General features: G+C 39.9%; 1 protein-coding gene across 1 annotated transcript; it reads left to right on the top strand.

The window, feature by feature from the left end:
* Window positions 1–4,387: 4,387 nt before the first annotated feature.
* LOC120533057 (myosin light chain 5-like) lies at window positions 4,388–19,500 on the top strand. The gene is made up of 7 exons (XM_039759690.1): window positions 4,388–4,491; window positions 6,821–6,928; window positions 10,333–10,408; window positions 10,490–10,594; window positions 13,602–13,680; window positions 13,763–13,811; window positions 19,345–19,500. The coding sequence occupies exons 1-7, from the start codon at window positions 4,489–4,491 to the stop codon at window positions 19,444–19,446; spliced, it is 522 nt and encodes a 173-aa protein (XP_039615624.1). The 5' UTR covers window positions 4,388–4,488; the 3' UTR covers window positions 19,447–19,500.
* Window positions 19,501–21,044: the final 1,544 nt, after the last annotated feature.

Here is a 21,044-nt window from a genome sequence, read left to right as displayed (position 1 = left end):
CTGCGAAGCGCAGGTATTTTGCTAGTTATTTAATAAAACAGTCATTCTTTCTGAGCCATGGACCTGCTCTGCCATAAGCGTCCGACTGATGAAGTCCTGCTGTGATGGTCTTCCTTCTGACGGGTTCTCCCGTCCCAGCAGAGGTCTTCTGCAGTTCTGTCAGAGTCACCATTGGGGTTTCTGGTCTCCTCCCTGATGAATGCCCTTCTTGCCTGGTTACTCAGTTTGGCTGGATGGCCAGCTCCTCATGTTTTCAAATGTCTTCCATTTCACAATTATCGAGTCCACTGTGCTCTTGGGAATACTCAAAGCTTTGGAAATGGTTTTATCCCCTTGACCTGATCCATGCCTCAGCACAATTTGAATGTCGAGATCTACACAGAGTTTCTTGGACTTTATGTTTTGTTTTTTATTTGTCCTAACATGCAGTGTGAAATGTGGCACCTTCTCTACACTGGGACACATGTACCAATGCCTACTGGGATAGGGTCCAACTTCCCCACAACCCAGTAGGTTTAGAAAATGGATGGATGGATCTTTTTTAAAATTGCCAAATTGCAACCCAGCGCCATTGGGCATGAGGTACGACATGACCCTGGACTGGAAGCCAGCCTATCAAGGAGCCAACTGATGCCCTCCATCCAATGGCTGCTCTAAGAAACTCCAGCCTCCATGCCCCTTTGGTTAGAGAATGTTGTTGCCTATTATATCACTGGCGATCCTCAAGATATAATGCTGTATAAATAATGTCAAATTAGAGCGTTCAAGTTCTCTCGACGTGAGCTTCACAAAGCGCTTTTCTACTGTGAAACCCGTTTGGACCGAGTAGAGCGGGGCAAACCTGTCCATCCAGATATCAGAGGCTAATCTGGCACTGGTGCCCAGAGGGGACTGGGCGGTCTCATGGTCTGGAATCCCTGCGGATTTTAGTTTTTTCTCCAGCCATCTGGAGTTTTTTTTTGTTTTTTCTGTCCTCCCTAGCCATCAGACCTTATTTTTATTCTATGTTATTTAATGTTGACTTATTTTAACTTCCTACTATGTCTTTTATTTTTGTATCTTTATGTTATTTTTCATTATGTAAAGCATTTGAGCTACATTTTTTGTATGAAAATGTGCTATGTAAATAAATGTTGTATTGTATTGTAAGTGTGGTGTACAATAAGCATTTCTTATTTTAGGATTCTCTGTGAGAAATAATCATTTTGGGCCAATTCCCAAGAGGTCATTAAATAGCCATTGTGAAAACTGCATTTGCATTTTACAAGACACATTGATGAGGTGCCATTGTTTTATAATTTAGCCATTTCAATTAATCTGACTTTACAGGAAGTCACTTTATGGACACAATTAGCAATCGCATGCCAGCTGCAAGCATCTCAGCTGCCACCGTCACTCAAACAAAACCGGAAGCCCTGGTGCTGCAGAATGGCTTCACGCTTTACTGCTCTCGGCTCGAGGGCTTTGGTTTCATTTAATCTTTCTTTAAGATTTTATCTGTGCAGCTAAAGTAAGAGAAATGATCAGGAATGTGTCGGGATCAGGGGGCAATTCCAATAAGTTTAGTTTTTGTTATACAAATAGTGTCATTTATTATATGGGGCTGTTCAAAGCACATCTATAATATGGTGCCTTTGGCATCTCTCCTTCCATTATTTTGTGCTATTTGTATCTGTCACTAAATGCCTTTCATATTTACCTTTCTATCAATTAATCAGTCATCAAATATTTTTCCTATCTCTTGTATGGTGCCTTTCAAATCTTTTATGTGGTGCCTTTTCTATCGGTCCAACCGTCTATCATATGGGGTTATCAGATAGAGTGTCTTTCATTATCCTTCATACAGTGCCTTACCTGCCATTGTAAACTGTCTTTCAAATTATTCTGTCACATAGTGCCTTTCATTATTTATTTATGTTGTATAGGTCTTTCCTATCTATTATATAGTGCCTTTCACATATGCCTGTCACAGGGTGCTTTCCTGTCTATTTACAGTTCTCTTCAAATCTATCATAAGGTGCCTTTTCTTTGTGTATCCATCTGTCTGTTACATTTTGCCTTTCATTTCTGAGTATCTACTGTATGGTGGCTTTTACTGCCTTTCCTATCTAGTGGATGGTGCCTTTCAAATCTATCAGTCGTACAGTGCTTTTCTTATCTATAGTGCCTTTCAAATATAATGCATTGTGCCTTTTCTGTCTATTGTAAGAAGGCCTTCAAGTCTATGTGTCGTATACTGTAGTGCTTTCATAAATATATACAGCACCTTTCATTAGGTCATTTAGTGCCTTCCTGTCGATCTACTGATCTATTGTGTAGTGCCTTTTAAAACTGCCATTCATGCGGTGCCTTTCTTATTTATCTAATATACAGTTCTTTATCTATCTGTCTGTCTATGTGATATATAGTGCCTTTCACATCTGTCTATATATCTAATGTAGAGTGCCTTATCTATCTATTATATAGTGCCTCTTATATCTATCTATCTAATATATAGTGCCTTTCATGTCTGTCTATATATCTACTATATAGTGCCTTTTACATCTATCTATATTATATAGTGCCTTTCACATCTGTCTATATATCTAATATATAGTGCCTTATCTATCTAATAAATAGTGTCTTTTATATCTGTCTATATATCTAGTAAATAGTGTCTCTTATATCTATCTATCTATTTAATATATAGTGCCTTTTACATCTATTTAATATATAGTGCCTTTCATTTCTGTCTAGATATCTAATGTAGAGTGCCTTTCATACCTGTCTGTCTATCTAATATATAGTACCTTTTACATCTATCTATCTATCTATCTAATATAGAATGCCATATCTATCTATCTAATATATAGTGCCTTATCTATCTAATAAATAGTGCCTTTTACATCTATCTATAATATATAGTGCCTTTCATGTCTGTCTATATATCTAATATATAGTGCCTTTTATATCTATCTGTCTAATATATAGTGCCATAGATATCTAATGTAGAGTGCCTTTCATACCTGTCTGTCTATCTAATATATAATACCTTTTACATCTATCTAATATATAGTGCCTTTTATATCTATCTATCTGTATAATATATAGTGCCATAGCTATCTATTATATAGTGCCTTCCATACCTCTCTATCTAATATATAGTGCCTTTCATACCTGTCTGCCTATCTTCTTCTTTCGGATTCTCCCATTTAGGAATCACCACATCAGATCATCCATCTCCATCCATCCCTGCCTTTTATGTCATTTTCTGCCACACCAATTACTATCTAATATATAGTGCCTTTCATATCTGTCTATATATCTAATGCAGAGTGCCTTATCTATCTAGTATATAGTGTTTTTCATATCTGTCTATCTATCGTCGTCTTCTTCTTTCAGCTGCTCCCATTTTGGTGTCACCACAGTCCATCCATCCCTGTCTTTTTCGTCATTTTCTGCCACACTGACTGCCTTCATGTCCTCCCTCACCACATCCATAAACCTCCTCTTTGGCTTTCCTTCTTTCCTCTCACCTGGCGGTTCCATCATCAATATTCTTTTCTCTGATGTACCCCTCATCTCTCCTCTGCATGCAGAGCCTTATATATCTACCTGCCTACCTAGTATATAGTGCCTTTCATATCTATCTATCTATCTAATACAGAGTGTCTCATCTTTCAACATGGCGCTGGACAGTGGTGACATGTTGCGTGTTGGTCAGCCATACTCTGCACGGACGATAATGCCAGTAAAATAAAGGCTGACCAGCAGCCATATGCCTGACCGGGTGCCTTGTGGATCCAAAGCTCACGGTTCAAGTCCCTAGCCCGGCTGTTGTCTGTGTGAAGTCTGTGTGATCTCCCTTGTCCGTGTCCCCAAAGATATTGAGCCAGATGTGTGTGGGCAGTGCATTGGACTCGATTATTGTCCCTCCAGAGTCCTTCACCGTATGCCCAGCCGAATGCCAAATGGGCAGCAGAATGTCCTGTATTTATTTGTAGAGATGGCGGTCAGTGAGTTGTAAGGTTGAGCTAAATCACAGCACCACTGCTGGAGGTTTATCATTTTAAAGGGGCATGGAAAGAAGACACAAGTAAAGCTTTCAAGAAACTGCAGAACTTGAAAACGTTAAAGCAAAGAAGCCCCGGGCCTCCTCAGGCTTACGCTGGCATTCCTCCATAATGAATTCTTTCTTAAATTTAGCACATTTTTTTTTTTTTCTGTTCTTGCCTTGCCTAGCGTGGCTATCTGTGACAATTTTAAAAGGTAGAAGAGCAGTTGCTTTGACCCGCGGGACTCTCAGTCTGTCTTAAGGACTTGTCCATTTAAGGAGCAGTTTGCCTGAGCTGGGGGTCCCCCAAGTATCAAGATGACCCCCCTTGGGGACTCAAGACATGCCAGTCATTGCAGAGTGCTTGGCCATGTCAAGCAGCTGCAGTATATAAGCCAACACTGCTTGAAATATTGAGACCCACCCTCTTACCGTCCAGGACAGGCCGCACAGAAATGGTGAGTTACTTACTGCAGGGGGCCGTAAACGCGGGCATTGGAGCCGATCTGGGGAGTCTTAGTGGAGAGAGAAGAACGAGCTTTGATATTAAGATTTATCAATGGATGATCACAGCACATCCACTAGAGGCGCTTCTGTAAAAGAAAAAAATAAATGAGTTAATCAACCATGAAAAAATATTCAATGCAAAATACACATGACGGTAAAAATTAGAGTTACACTTGTGGGACCTGCCGCTGTACTGCTGCTCTTTGAATCACAGAGGTGCAGAGATGGTGTCTTTACTGTCTCTCTCTGTCGGCCTGTCTGGGAATCCTATGGGGCCTCTCAGATCTAAGAATTATGAAGTGTCTTACTTAACTATCTACCTAATCTCTGTGTAGTTGATGTGAAATTGGTGTATCTATCTTACAGTGCTTTCACATATATAGTGCCTTTCATGGTGTCATATTGTGCTTCTTATCTAACTACCTATTACTGTATAGCATCTTTCAAACCTGTCATATGATGCCTTTTTATATTGCATATTTCATTATCTAGCTGTTATATAGTTAGTTTACTATCTAACATATAGTGCCATTCCTATCTATTGTATGGTGCCTATCAAAAATAAACATAAAAATAAATATTAAACAAAATATAGTATATAATATAATATAAAATATAATAATAAAATAAACATAATATTAGCAAACAGTATGATTGCGATTTAAGATGGACACTTCAGTTCAGAGTCACAGTGGGAGGTCAAAGTCTTTTATGGTAACATTAGGTGAAGGCAGGAGCCTCGTTACTGTACAGTCAGCTAACGTGAAAATAAAGTGCTGCTGTACTGTCTCTCTGTGTGTGTCTGTGTGTGTGTGTATATATATATACATATATATAATATATACACACATACATACATATATTATATATACACACATACATAGATATATAATATATACACACATACAGACATACATACATATATATATATAATATATACAGACATACATATATAATATATACACATATACACACATATATTATACATACACATATACACACATATATAATATATACACATATACACACATACATACATATAATATACTAGGGAGTCAACCCCCCCCGGCGCCTTCGAAACCCAACCCCTAGTTGCGGCCAGAATATTAGTAAAATCTGTAAATGTACAAAAGAAAAATGATTATTTATCGGTGTCAAAATCACAAAATTCTATAAACATGTAAAAGAAAAATTAATTATTTTTTAACGGAGTAAAAATCATGAAATGAGAATAAAATATTTACTCTCTTACTGACTGGAGAATTCCCGTTAAACTGAGGTCCACCATGCTCGATGCACGACTTTCTTCATATTTTAGTTTATAATTTATAAACGGAATAACAATCTGAAAATCTAACATCACAATAAAGTTCGATAAATTCTGCAAAGAATGATACCAAATATATTACGTAGGATTTAAAATAAGCCCGATTTAAAGCGTGACAAAAAAGTCACATAAAATCGTTGCACAAAATCGTTGTATTTTTAGGCTTACGATTTTATATTTAGAGTAGATATACACATATACATACTTACATATAAAATATATATATATATATATATATATATAATATATACAAATATATATACATATATATATATATATATATACATATATATATACATATATATATATATATATATATATATATATATATATATATATATATATATATATATACTGTATATATATATATGTGTGTGTGTGTGTTTTTACAATTGCATTAGTCACTCGCGGAGGCAAAGTAAGTCAGAGCTAGCCGAGTCTGGGTTTCAGCTTCAGACACTGCACCACATGGCCTGCCTGCCTGCCTCCTGCCTGCCTGCCTGTGTTTATTCCAAGCCGCTCTCAATGCCATGAAGGTAAAATAACAGACGCAGCAAATGCGCATTATGGGACTCGTTGACGGTCAGGCAGCAGTTCAATTCGTCGGCCACTAGGTGGCACATTGAGCGCTTCACGCTGTAAGAGGGTTGTAGTATTTCAGAGTAAGTGGAGTAGATGTTAACACCGCCACCTTGCAGATCTCACATAGCAGGCTAAAATCCTGCACCTGACTAAGTACAAAAAGAATCATGTGCAGTAACAATGTGTGTGTGTGTTGGGGTGTAATTCACAGTCTAAGGAAATACGTTCACGTGTATTGTGCCATATGATAATTTGACAAAGCTGCTCAGTGGAGGAACTGCAGACAGCAAATGTGACAGAGTTGTGTTTAGAGCATCTATGAGAAGTCTCTTGGATATCAGACTCACACCATCTCGCTTCTACCTAATCAGGCAAGCAGAAAGACCAAGAAGAAGGAGGGAGGTGCCAAGCGTGCCCAGAGAGCCTCGTCCAATGTCTTCTCCATGTTTGAACAGACTCAGATCCAGGAGTTTAAAGAGGTAAACTTAGAAAAATCAAATCTCTTCTTCTTGCAAAATGAAATATTTTTAGGATTGCTTTCCTTTATCAGGGTTACACAAACATTTCTAGTAATTCTCCTTTATCTGTTGTACAGTACCTTAACTATTAACTAGATCTTGATGTCAGTCATATAGTGCCTTTTGTCTATCCATCTATCAATCATATGGTGCCTTTAATTTATTATATATTTCACATCTGTCAGTCATATAGCGCACTTCATCTTTCTATCTGTCAGTCATATAGTGCCTTTCCCTTCTTTTATGTGTTTCCTGTCTGTTAATTGTACAAAGCCTTTCTTTCACCAGTCAGTTACTGTGTGGAGTATATTTCATATCTGTCTGCCAGTCATATAGTACTTATCTATAATTTAGCACTTTTCCTGTGTATTATACAGTATATATATAGTGTCATTAATAAATCAGTTTTACAGTATCTTTCATATCTGTCAAGTAAAACAGTGCTTTTCCTATTTACCTATTTTTCATATAGTGCCTTTAATAATTCTGTTATATAGTTTCCTTCATATCACTGTCGGTCAAAATTGCTTTTCATCGATCTATCAGTTATATAATGCCTTTTATCATTCAGTTATACTATACTTCATATTTATCTGTCAGTCATATAGTGCCTTTCATCCATCTTTGTTATTTAATCAGTTTTACAGCATCTTTCATATCTATCAAATAATATAGTGCCTTTCCTATTTACCAATCTTTCATATAGTGCCTTTCCTCTCTATTAGTTATCTAGTGCCTTTCATAAATCCGTTATATAGTATATTTTATATCTATCTCTCAGTCACATAGTGCCTTTTATCTATCTGTATGTTATTTAATGCCTTTCAACTATCAGTTTTATAGTATCCTTAAAGTAATAATCGTGCCTTTCCTCTATATGTTATATATTGCCTTCCATACAATACCATTTAAATCTTTCAGTCACAAATATTTTTCATTCATGAATCTCATTTATATATTGCCTTGCAAATATCATCTCTATATTTTACATTTGTTACTCACCTAGTGCCTGCCGTCTATCTTATAGCACCTTTCATATGTACTTGTCTTTTGTACGCGTATAGTGCCCTTCCAATCTATCAGTTACATACTGCCTTTCTTCATCCCTCTTTATATCCATCCATAATCCAAACGGCTACGAACTACAGGGTCACGGGGGTCTGCTGGAGGAAACCCACGCAGGCACGAGGAGAACATGCAAACTCCATGCAGGGAGGACCCGGGAAGTGAACCCAGGTCTTCTTACTGTTAGGCAGCACCGCTACCCACTGTGCCACCCCTCTTTTTATATATAAAGTCCAACGTCTCTCTGTCTGTATGTCTGTCCGCTTTTCACGAGAGGACTACTTAACAGATTTAGATTGGGTTTTTTTTCAATAATTTTTGCTTGAACATTCCGGTTGATTCTGCGACTTCTCTCATCGTGCAATGTATCATAGTTCGCTTACGGTACCGATTTATTTGTGTGTATCCGAGAGAGAGGCAGCGGCAGAGGGAAAGGCGGTGGGTTCTCCTCATTCACAGGCCAGCCTCGGGGAGTACCTTGCATCCGCTAAGTGAGCAAAGGAGAGAACTATTTCACGGTTTGCGATCAGGTTTTTTTTTCTGTAATTTGCTTGAACATTGAGGTTGATTTTGTTACTTCTCTCATCGCGCTAAGAATTGTAGTTCGCTTGCAGGAGCCATATATTCGCGCAAATCCGAGGAGAAACGGGGAAGCGTGACGTCAGGAGTGGGGGGGTCTCCTCACGTCCTGTTTTATTTCTATGTGGGCGGAGCCGCAGCGGATGGCGAGTCACTTATATATTTCATATCTGTCACACGTAGTGCCTTTCATCTATCCTTTTTACAGTGCCTTTCATGTCTACTCCTCATTTGTTTTATTGCTCGTTATTTCATTTCCTATTATTAATAATCAGCAGTTTGTAATCCCGTACATGACACAATTAGTTTTCCATGCACATTTAAAGATGTGCAGGTATTGGTGTCTTCGCATCGGTCCTGTGTAAATACGTGTGTGTGTGTGTGAATGAGCCCTGTGATCGGCTGGCGCCCTGTCCCTGGCACGTTTCTGCCTCCAGCTTTGTGCTACCAGGTTAGGCTCGCTCACAATCCCATTACCCGTCGAGACCCCCATTTGAACAATGCAGGTTTGAGAGTGTTGTCTTGTTTAGTTAGTTCATTTACACGATGGCGTTGCCCTTCACTAATGCAGTGGCGTAGCTGGAAGCGGTGCTTCAATTTGCCGCCCTCCAACATATCTGAATATGTTATCCTATTTCAATAGAAAATTAAAAAGAAGTATAGAGAAAAATTAAGACACATTTTGCATAAATGTATTCATTTACTGAGAAACAGCAATAATTTTTCACATATAATTATTTTAATAAGCATCAACTAGACAAGAATATATAGGGTGGTCCAGATCTAATTATGCAATTTTCATTACGCTATAACTTATTAAGTTTATTACATAGAAAATCACTCGAAAAATCCCGGACCATCGAGAAGTGTGCAAACTGACGACATGAAGAATCGTCTTCGCGCCGAACTGGAATCGTCCCCGCATAAATCAAAGTCATCGAGACGATCTGGATCTGCATCATTAGATCTGGACCACCCTGTGGTATAGACGCACTGATAAGCCGTGTTCTAATTATTAGTTTAATATAATGACGCCAAAACCAGAACCAGTGTAGTGTACAAGTGATAGGTGGGGATGTTTTCTGCACAGAGCAACAACGCATTCGGATTGATAACGAAAATAAATTATAAATCGTAAATCAGGTGTTTATCTTCCTAGAAATTCTTATCGGTGTACTGTTTATTTTTGTTATTGCCATCACAGAAGGACAGTCTGAAAATTATTTTTGAAGAATCTGTGGATAAAAATCAGAGAATTTTACTTCTTTCACTCATGAGAGGTATTTTTCCGAACCCTGCTGCTTACACACAAATTGTACTGAGCCTTTTGACCAATAATACCGCCCCCAGAAACGTGCCGCCCCCCGCTAGCTACGTCACTCCTCTAACGCTCATCACTTCTTCTTTCCTACGCAGGACTCCCTCATCTATGACCTGACGTGCACTTTATGTACGCTGGTTTTGCATTCCCTTCATTTACACAGAGCATTTTACACAGTTTACCCTTAAAATGTGCATCACATTACAACGGGTATTAGCTGCCATGTGCCTCATAATCAGAATACTAATTCTGTATGTAATAAGCATTGGAGAAAGTCAAGCGGCACTCTGTATGAAAAGTGATAAGCAGAGTTACAGCCGTCCATTGCAGTTTGCCATTTTCTGTGTTGGATTACAATTTCAAACGACCGCTCCAAGGTATTTCCTTCTCTCTTGTGCAGGCGTTCACGCTGATCGATCAGAACAGGGATGGGTTTATCGATAAAGAGGACCTCAAAGACACTTACGCTTCTCTTGGTAAGCCCTCTGTGATGTCGGTATAGTTTTGGATGTCTTGTGCCGTCGTGGTGTCTTAACACTCCAATTACGATTTTGCAGGTAAACTGAATGTTAAAGATGATGAGCTGGAAGGCATGCTAAAAGAAGCCACGGGGCCCATCAACTTCACAATGTTCTTAAATCTGTTTGGAGAGAAGTTACATGGTAAGACACTTCAAAACTTCATTTGTACAGCCTGTTCGTGTGATTCCGGGGTTTTGTATTTTTCTTCCCTTTTAATTTGGAGACAAAACTTTATGACGGAGCACAACTCAAACGAACAAATGAAAATAACATAGCAGGCCCAGCACCACATTAGTTTGAATTTATTTATTTATTTTTTTTTAAATAGTGGTTGGAGTGCCAATCCTGCCAGCAGCCCCTGAGTTTTCCCTGCAAGTTGGGGGACCTGGCCAAACAGATCATCTTCTTCCATATCTTCCTGTTCTCGTCATCTTGCTCTGTTACTTCCATCACCTGCATGTCCTCTCTCACCACATCCATAAACCTTCTCTTAGGCCTTCGTCTTCTCCTCTTGCCTGGCAGCTCTATCCTTAGCACCCTTCTCTCATTATCCCCAGTATCTCTCCTCTGCACATGTCCAAACCAACACAATCTCGCCTCTCTGACTTTTTCTCCCAACCGTCCCACCTGAGCAGACCCTCTAATGTCCTCATTTCTAATCCTATCCATCCTCATCACACCCAAAGCAAATCTCAGCATCTTTTAACTCTGCCACCTCCAGCTCTGTCTCCTGTGCCACCCATCTCCAGCCCATATAACATAGCTGGTCTCACTACCGTCCTGTAGACCTTCCCTGTCACTCTTGCTGATACCCATCTGTCACAAATCACCCCTGACACTCTTCTCCACCCTGCCTGTACTCTCTTCTTCACTTCTCTTCCACAATCCCAGTTACTCTGTACTGTTGATCCCAAGTATTTAAACTCCTCCACCTCCCTCATCCTCACCATTCCTCTGACCTTCCTTTCATTCACACACATGTATTCTGTCTTGGTGGTCCTACTGACCTTCATTCCTGTCCTCTCTAGAGCAGATCTCCACCTCTCCAGGTTCTCCTCAACCTGCTCCCCACTCTCGCTACAGATCACAATGTCATCAGCAAACATGACAGTCCATGAGGACTCCTGTCTAATCTCGTCTGTCAGCCTGTCCATCACCATTGGAAATAAGAAAGGGCTCAGAGCTGATCCCTGATGTAATCCCATGAGGACCTGGCCATACTCTGAATAAAAAAAGATGCATTTTCCAATGTATCTGGGTTAGTGTGGACTTTTGAAATTGTCCCTCGTAAATGGCAAGTTAATGTCACATAGATTTCTACATAAAAGCGTGGAGGTTTAAAGAGTCATTATTGTACCGAGTCCAGTGAAACTCCTAACTTGCATGCGCTAATCAACATGCTGCATGTCACCACAGTAGAATCTGTGACTATAACTTCTTTATCTCAGGGCCATCTTAACGCTTTGGCATGCTGGGCAGTTGCCTGTGGGCGCTATGCTGTATGGTTTACCAATTGAGTATCGGTCATATGTCGATATTTTTGTGTTTTTCACGGCTCGTCCTGCCACGTGCAAAAGTTCGCTGAGGACACTGCTATTGTGGGCTGCATCAGGAGTGGGCAGGAGGAGGAGTACAGAAAATTAATCAAAGACTTTGTTAAATGGTGCAACTCAAACCACTTACACCTGAACACCAGCAAGACCAAGGAGCTGATGGTGGATTTTAGGAGGTCCAGGCCTCTCATGGACCCCGTGATCATCAGAGGTGACTGTGCAGAGGGTGCAGACCTTTAAATATCTGTGAGTGCAGCTGGATGACAAATTGGACTGGACTGCAAATACTGATGCTCTATGTAAGAAAGGTCAGAGCAGACTATACTTTCTGAGAAGGTTGGCGTCCTTCAACATCTGCAGTAAGATGCTGCAGATGTTCTACCAGACGGTTGTGGCGAGTGCCCTCTTCTATGCGGTGGTGTGCTGGGGTGGCAGCATAAAGATGAAAGACGCCTCACGCCTGGACAAACTAGTTAAGAAGGCAGGCTCCATTGTAGGAGTAAAGTTGGACAGTTTAACATCTGTGGCAGAGCGACGGGCACTAAACAAACTCCTGTCAATCATGAAGAATCCACTGCATCCACTTAACAGGATCATCTCCAGGCAGAGGAGTAGCTTCAGTGACAGACTTTTGTCACCGTCCTGCTCCACTGACAGACTGAGGAGATCGTTCCTCCCCCACACTATGCGACTCTTCAATTCCACCCGGGGGAGTAAATGCTAACATTAATTTTATTTTAATTTTTTCATTTTATTACTATTTAATTTAATATTGTTTCTTTGTATCAGTATACTGCTGCTGGATTATGTGAATTTCCCCTTGGGATTAATAAAGTATCTATCTATCTATCTATCATATAGTGCCTTTCATATCTATCTATCTATCTATCTATCATATAGTGCCTTTCATATCTATCTATCTATCTATTATATTGTGCCTTTCAAATCTATCTATCTATCTATCATATAGTGCCTTTCATATCTATCTATCTATTATATAGTGCCTTTCATATCTCTATCTATCTATCTATCATATAGTGCCTTTCATATCTATCTATCTATCTATCTCAAGTTATATTGTTCAAACATTTGTGCTGATTCATCTTCGATGTACAGCACATTTTTTACTGTTTAATCACTGATTTTGTTGGAAGTACCAATCCAATAAATATGTTTTGTTTTGTCCGCCATATTTACATTTTTATTCCTGCGAGTGGTTGTGTAAGTAGGGGTGCCACTGCAGTGCTTTGCCCGGGGGGTCTATAATGCTGCCTTACCTTACCTGGAAGGACCACCTCGCCTTCAAACTTCTGTCTTCTTCACCTGAAAAATCTCACATCTTAGTCGGATTAGAAGTAGAAAACAAGCAGACAAAGGCCATTCTAAGCTTAAGAACCCATTCTTAGATTATATGGTCTTAGTTTATTGCAAAACACTAAGGAGATTTAATTGCTCTCCTCATTACTGTCTTCTAGAATTTGAACACAAGTTTATTTAAAATAAGAATAAGAAATCTTTTCAGAATTGAGTGCTTTATGTCAAACCAATACCTGGTTTGTGTTTATCGACTAATTTTTATTTTTTCTGTATTACAGGTACGGACCCTGAAGAAACAATACTTAACGCCTTTAAAATGTTTGATCCGGAAAACAAGGGACACATTCCCAAAGATGTGTATGTTGGAGATAAAATCTTTACTAATGACCTCTCTATCCAATGCCATTTCAATTAATCAATGTACTTGTGTCTTTAACAGGTTACAGCAAATGCTTATGACGCAGGCGGACAAGTTCACAATGGAGGAGGTGTGTATGGCACTCGAGGAATTGTGTGTGTGTGTGTGATAGGCTTATTATGAAGTTCCTGGATGTTGTACTTCTGTTATTTAACGAAGCCCGCACTTATATATGCAGTAAAACCTCGATTATCCGTCAGTCCCCGTTAACCGCACCCGCCAGCGCCTACTTATTACTTTGGTACATGCGGTACGCTGCACACTCTGCACATTATACAATACAGTTTATTTGTTGTATAGCCCAAAATCACACAAGGAGTGCCGCAATGGGCTTTAGCAGGCCCTGCCTCTTGACTCTCTTAAGAAGACAAGAAAAAAACTCCCAAAAAAGAGAACAAACCTCGGGAAAAGCAGTTCAGAGAGAGACCCCTTTCCAGGTCAGTTGGGTGTGCAGTGGGTGTCAAAAAAGAGGGTAAATACAACACAATATACAGAGCAGAGCACAAGTCATCCTCAATACAATATAATAGTGTAATAGAAATGTTACAAGTACAGAGCAGAATTCAACAGCAGGTGATATCCCATAATACAATTTGGAATTGCTCCTCGGCCATCAAGTCCTCTCCCCCTATTGGCCATTCCACAGCTGAGTCAGCGCTGAGCCAGCCAATCCGATGACAGGACCCCTCTGCCTGGCGATTCCTGTGGTCCTCCATCAGGGATGACTTTACCTTAGGCAGGCAAAACAACTTGGCAGGGGGGCCGAGGCACCAAGTGCCACATTTGAGTACAGAGAAGAGAAACCGAACGTTAGAACAAGTCTCCCTTGGGCAAGAGTGTAGTGTTCACTACGTGTCAGGACGCAATTTGAAATCGCAGCAGCAGTTACGTGGCTTCAGTTTTAATAGCTTTTTGTTGCCTTTTCTCTTTTGTTAGAATTAATCTGCCATACATTGTAATGGCCGATAAATGGTATGCGTTGGAATTGTCACAAAAAATTGAAATTATTAAACATGTACGAAATGGTGAAATTGTTGCTTCAGTTTGCGGAGTAGGAAGAAAAGCAGTGAACGATACAAAGCGTGATGCAGACAAAATTGAAAAACGTGTCAAAAATTGAACTGACAGTGTCTTTATTCTGTAGTAATGTTGTGCTTTTCTTTTTCTGTTTTATTAATATATTGTGACATGCAGGCAGCTTGTGATGAGCTGTGCGGAGCAGACAGGGTGGAATGAATGCTGTAAGTGATGGGACTGGGTGAGGGGCTTCTGTTCTGTAAGGGGCCGACCCGCCTCTCAGGAGATGAGTGACGGGAGAAAAAAAAGGAAGGTGCGGCAGAAGTAGAGAGTCAGGAGACAATAAGCAGGACTTTTGAGAAAGTGAGTGACAGGAGATAAACTGATTGGTAGGGAAAGATTTCTTTTATTGTTGTGGAGGTGGGCTCTGTAACCCAGACAAGACAGGCCGTGTTTGTTGTGGAACGAGGACTCCAAGGAAAACAAAGAAAACTCCAGTACCTCCGAGGTGTATTTGCTTATTACGCCTGTCGCTACAATATTATTTGGGTTAATTCATTTTGTTAATACTATATTTTTAATATAGTTTTGTAAGTAAATATGACTATTTGCTACACTAATCTACCGTATGTCATTTTTAAAGTAGCTGTTCTGTTATCCGTCTTTTCCCTTATCCATCATGAACTCCGTCCCGACCCCTGACAGATAATCAAGGTTTTACTGTACTTACTTTCGTTATATGCCATTAAAACAACTAAAACATATTGAATGATGAAAAAAATGAGTTGTATGCTCCTTTGCTATTAGGGAATTTTCAAAATCCTATTTAGTTTGGTGAAAGCTGACCCCAAAATGCAAGATTCCGCCCCTCGAGTGAGGCACAAAAGTGAAATTTAACAATATCAATTTATTAATCCATCCATTTTCTAATATGCTCAGCTACTTAAATTTATAAGCTACTATTCTAACACATTTTCAAATCTGCTGAATACAATTTTAGGCTAGAGGGGGGCCAGGGCCAGAAGACGTGAAATCTGTTAGGCGTCTATCGTTTCATACAGAAACTAGGAAACGCCAGCGCTAATGGGGGTTCATTTGTAAGCTGACGGTTTCAGTTTTGGCAAGGCCGTCTTCTGCTTTCTCCCGGAAAAAGCAAGAGGCCCGCAGTGATCAATCACCAATGGTGGTGTAACTTTCCAAAGCAGTGCTTGTTTTATCGACATGTATTTCTCTCTTGTTCACATCATTACATTCTACATCTTGGATGAAGCCCTATTTTAGAGATTCTCGTCACAATGGATGATCAATAAACACAAAACATGCAGCTGTTTATGAATTTCTGAATATGTACAGTATGTACTTGTGCCCTGAGGGATTCTCAATATATAGGCTTGTAGGGACTGAGCTTTATATGATTAAGTGTTTCGGCCCATGACTGATGATGATCAACAGATGGCACTGCTGTTATCTTCCTATGATGGTGTTCTTTGTCATGGCAGCAGCTTCTGCAATTTGGTTCACACTTAGCAGATGTCACAGCTGTTCTTTTCCTTTCTGTTCTGTCAACATCTCAAGCAGTGAGCCGTAACATAGTTGCGACCCCCAATAAACTTTGCGGAGGTTGCTGCTACCCCAATTTTTCACTTCACCAGTGTGTATCTCGTCATAAGGTTTTGCATATGACCAAGATCAAGACTCTAACAGCAATGGTTCAGAAGTAACTGAGTGACAGATTAACATCAGTTCCTTAGCATTTTCTATATAAAGATGTACGTGGCATTAACTTTTAAATAAGCAGCAATATTTCATCATAAAGTCTCTAAAAGCTTGTCCACAAGTATCTCTTGCACACATCCCTACTTACAGAACGTCAGTTACCCACTTGGCAAATCATTGAGGATGGAGAGGAAAACCAGAATACCCACAAGGAGGACGTGCAAACTCAACATAGACGGCAACTACACAAGAGAGTCAAACGAAACAGCGACAGAGCTTTCTATTACTCTACTGTGCCACCCTAGTATAAATTCTAAGAATTTAAAATACATTTACCGTATATACTCGCGTATATGTTGGGTTTTGAAACCGAAAAATCGATCATAAAATCAGACCCCAACTTATATGCCTGTTCAAAAATGTAAGTTTTTTTTTGTATCTTCTTGCCCAATCTCGCACCAGTTTCTCAAACACATCGAATTTTGTTTCAGCAGCGCAGTTACCAATTTCTTTCGCCACCTTTAACAACTTTTCATTTAAAACCAGCTTCATATTTTCTTCTGATCTAACGCTCCATCGTAGATAAGGGATGCTCTTATGATAAAGGTGTATAAGGGTGTATAACAGTGCAAACGTCACTTCGGAATAGTTCTGGTAATACTGTGTGGTCACGTAGGCAATACACTTAAACAAAATGGCTGTGTGCTCCGTGGTTATTCTCTCAGGTGGGCGTTAGCATATCGTAACCTCTTGGAGCAACAGCGTGAGATTTATATGTTCGACTTATACAACGGACGTTATAAAATACCGGAAATTAAACAGTAAAATCAAGTCCTGACTTATCCGTGGAAGAACTTAAACTTATATACGGTACATATGAACTGTTTCTGCTGCACATTTCTTGTGAGTATACATTTGTGTTATCAGTTATCTCTCTTAAGTTGTTCACGTTTTTAATAATGCCCTTCAAGACAAGTCAGCAATCTGTCCAAACAGAACCAAGGAGAAGGCTGTTGCATTTATGTTATCTTTCCTTTTCCTGTAACATTCTGTATAATAAGGAAATTTATAAGATGTCATTTTTAAAGGGGCACACATTTACATTTTGTAAATATACCATAAATTATGTGTGTGTATATATATATATATATATATATATATATATATATATATATATATATACACTGCTCACAAAAATTAAAGGAACACTTTAAAGAAACACATTAGATACATCAGATCTCAATATGAAGTTGGATATCTATACAAATAACGACAGGGCAATGTCTTAGGAACAAAAGGATGCCAAGTCTTTTAATGGAAATAAAAGTTTTCTGCCTACAGAGGGCTCAATTGTGTAGACACCCTAAAATCAGAGTGAAATGAAGATGTGGCAGGCTAGTCCATTTTTCAAAAAATTAATTTCTGCTACTCAAAATGCTTTTCAGTATCTTGTGTGGCCCCCACGAGCTTGTATGCATGCTTGACAACGTCGGGGCATGCTCCTAATGAGACGACGGATGGTGTCTTGTGGCATTTCCTCCCAGATCTGTATGAGGGCATCCCTGAGCTGTTGTACAGTCTGAGGAGCAACCTGACAGCGCCTAATGGACCGAAACATAATGTCCTACAGATGTTCTATTGGGTTTAAGTCAGGGGATCGTGAAGGCCATTCAATTGTTTCAATTCCTTCATCCTCCAGGTACTGCCTGCATACTCTTGCCACATGAGGCCGGGCATTGTCGTGCATTAGGAGGAAACCAGGACCTACTGCACCAGCGTAGGGTCTGACAATGGGTCCAAGGATTTCATTCTGATACCTAATGGCAGTCAAGGTGTCTTTGTCTAGCTTGTAGAGGTCTGTGAGTCGCTCCATGGATATGCCTCCAAGATCATCACTGACCCACCACCAAACCAGTCATGCTAAACGATGTTACAGGCAGCATAATATTCTCCACGGCTTCTCCTGACCCTTTCACGTCTTTCACATATACTCAGGGTGAACCTGCTCTCATCTGTGAAAAGCACAGGACGCCAGTGGTGGACCTGCCAATTCTGGTATTCTATGGCAAATGCCAATTGAGCTCCTCGGTGCTGTGCAGTGAGCACAGGGCGCAGTAGACATTTGGGCCCTCAGGCAACCCTCATGAAGTCTGTTTCTGATTGTTTGGTCAGAGACATTCACACCAGTGGCCTGCTGGAGGTCATTTTGTAGGGCTCTGGCAGTGCTCATCCTGTTCCTCCTTGCCCAAAGGAGCAGATACTGGTCCTGCTGATGGGTTATGGACCTTCTATGGCCCTCTCCAGCTCTCCTAGAGTAACTGCTTGTCTCCTAGAATCTCCTCCATGCCCTTGAGACTGTGCAGGAGACACAGCAAACCTTCTGGCAATGACACGTATTGATGTGCCATCCTGGAGAAGTTGGACTACCTGTGCAACCTCTGTAGGGTCCAGGTATCGCCTCATGCTACCAGTAGTGACACTGACTGTAGCCAAATGCAAAACTAGTGAAGAAACAGTCAGAAAAGATGAGGAGGGAAAAATGTCAGTGGCCTCCACCTGTTAAACCATTCCTGTTTTGGGGTCATCTCATTGTTGCCCCTCTAGTGCATCTGTTGTTAATTTCATTAACACCACAGCAGCTGAAACTGATTAACAACCCCCTCTGCTACTTAACTGACCAGATTAATATCCCAGAAGTTTCATTGACTTTATGCTATACCCTGATTAAAAAGTGTTCCTTTAATTCTTTTGAGCAGTATATATATATATATATATATATACACACACCAGTTTCATAGGTCGTCTTTAAACACGTCTATCAAATGTTCTAAAATTTTCTTTTCCTTTTTCTTTCTGAAAAATCACCCCAGGTCCAGCAAATGTTCCAGTCTTCTCCAATTGACCAGGCGGGCAATCTGGACTACAAGAGCCTGTGTTACATCATCACACATGGAGAGGAAAAGGAAGAGTAGGAATTTCTGTAGAAATCAGTGTGAAATGTGAATAAACTCTGACTTAAAAGTAAAGTTGTCAAAAACTGAATTGTTTTCCTTTACTATCTCACCACAAAAGATCTCATTTATTCTTCTTCTTCCTCTTCATCGTTTCTGACTATGTGGGGTCGATGTGCTTTATCAACCTTCTCCATACAGCTCAGTCCTGCACCTCCTTTCCCTTCAGATCTTCTTCTATTTTATTCAGCCACCTCTGCTTTGGTCTCCTCCACTGTGTCTTCCCCTCTTCGTCTATGTCCCATCACTCTTTTGTCCACATCTTCATTGTTTCTCCTCGTCACATGTCCATACCACTTCAACCTGCATTCCTGTACTTTCTTAGATAATGCTACCACTTCCAATTGTCTCGTTTCTTATTCTCTCCTTTTTTGGTAACTCCACACATCCACTATTGCATTCTCATTTCTGCCACATCTAACTTCTTCCCAGCGCTCCCTTTCCTGCCCAAGTCTCAGTTCCATACATCATCGCAGGTCTTACCTCTGTCTTAAACACTTTACCTTTAACCTTCACCTTAATTCTTAGATCACACAATACTCCCGATTACCATCTTCCAGTTGTTCCATCCACAAAGCATTGTGTGGTTTATCTCTCCGTCTAATTCTCCATCTTGGGCTGCCACTCATCTGAGAATCCACTCTTTCAATAACACTCCCTGCAGCAAAACTTCTCAATTCTGATCATCATCTTCTAGCTTACCAGTGGGAGTAAACCAGCCCAACGTGGTGCGGGTCCCAAGCCTGGATAAATAGAGAGGGTTAGCATCAGGAAGGGCATCCGGCTGTAAAATATTAGCCCAAACCATAATGACGTAATCAATCTAATCGGCATCTGAGAAAGATATCATTTATTAAATTATATTACTCCCTTCTGAAAAGTGGTGGCTAACTTTAAATCATAATACAATGAACAGTCAGAATGCTTCAACAATAACATACAAATGGCATTTTAGAAAAGTTGGTTTAAACTATACAGACATGTATTGATTATAGCAGGTTTTTAAAAGGTAGCATTTTTTTTAAAATTCATAATAAACAAAAAATGACCATTTATTGCCCCGGGTTTAGAATAAGGTCTTGCATTAAAGTATTGTTTTTGTATTGTACAGCACCATTCGAAGCACCAGCCCTTCACCACCTACCTAACAGATAATGTTTGGTGAGTGTACTGGTGTTAGAATGGCTGCAGTCGCATCATCCATGTGGGTGCTACACACTGGTGGTCTTTGAAGCGACCCCCCAGTGTTCATGCAAAGCACTTTGTGTAGGTTAGAAAAGCACTAAATGTAATGATTAAATGTAATTATTATTATTACTGTGTGTCATATTTAAAAAAAATAAAAAGTAATAGAGATCCTCCTTTTAACTTATAAAGCCTTCAATGGCCCTCTGCCTACTTATCATTACTTATTAAACTAGGGGGCTTCACCCCCCTGCTCACTTTGCTTGCCAACCCCCTGCCTGTGCTACGTGCCAGCAACTTCACGTCTCTGCCACACGCATGTGGATTTCACTTTCACCAAACAGCAAAACTTTTAATTCTCACGGATACGCCTT

This window comes from Polypterus senegalus, chromosome 7 (assembly GCF_016835505.1).
Source record: "Polypterus senegalus isolate Bchr_013 chromosome 7, ASM1683550v1, whole genome shotgun sequence".
Lineage (NCBI taxonomy): Eukaryota > Metazoa > Chordata > Cladistia > Polypteriformes > Polypteridae > Polypterus > Polypterus senegalus.
This window is presented reverse-complemented; position numbering and strand designations above follow the sequence as displayed.

Bases quoted from the DNA above. Each gene is read 5' to 3' on its own strand.
- LOC120533057 (XM_039759690.1), top strand. The intron at 10,409-10,489 runs GTAAGCCCTCTG...ACGATTTTGCAG, and splicing joins AGACACTTACGCTTCTCTTG to GTAAACTGAATGTTAAAGAT. The intron at 13,681-13,762 runs GTATGTTGGAGA...TGTCTTTAACAG, and splicing joins GGACACATTCCCAAAGATGT to GTTACAGCAAATGCTTATGA.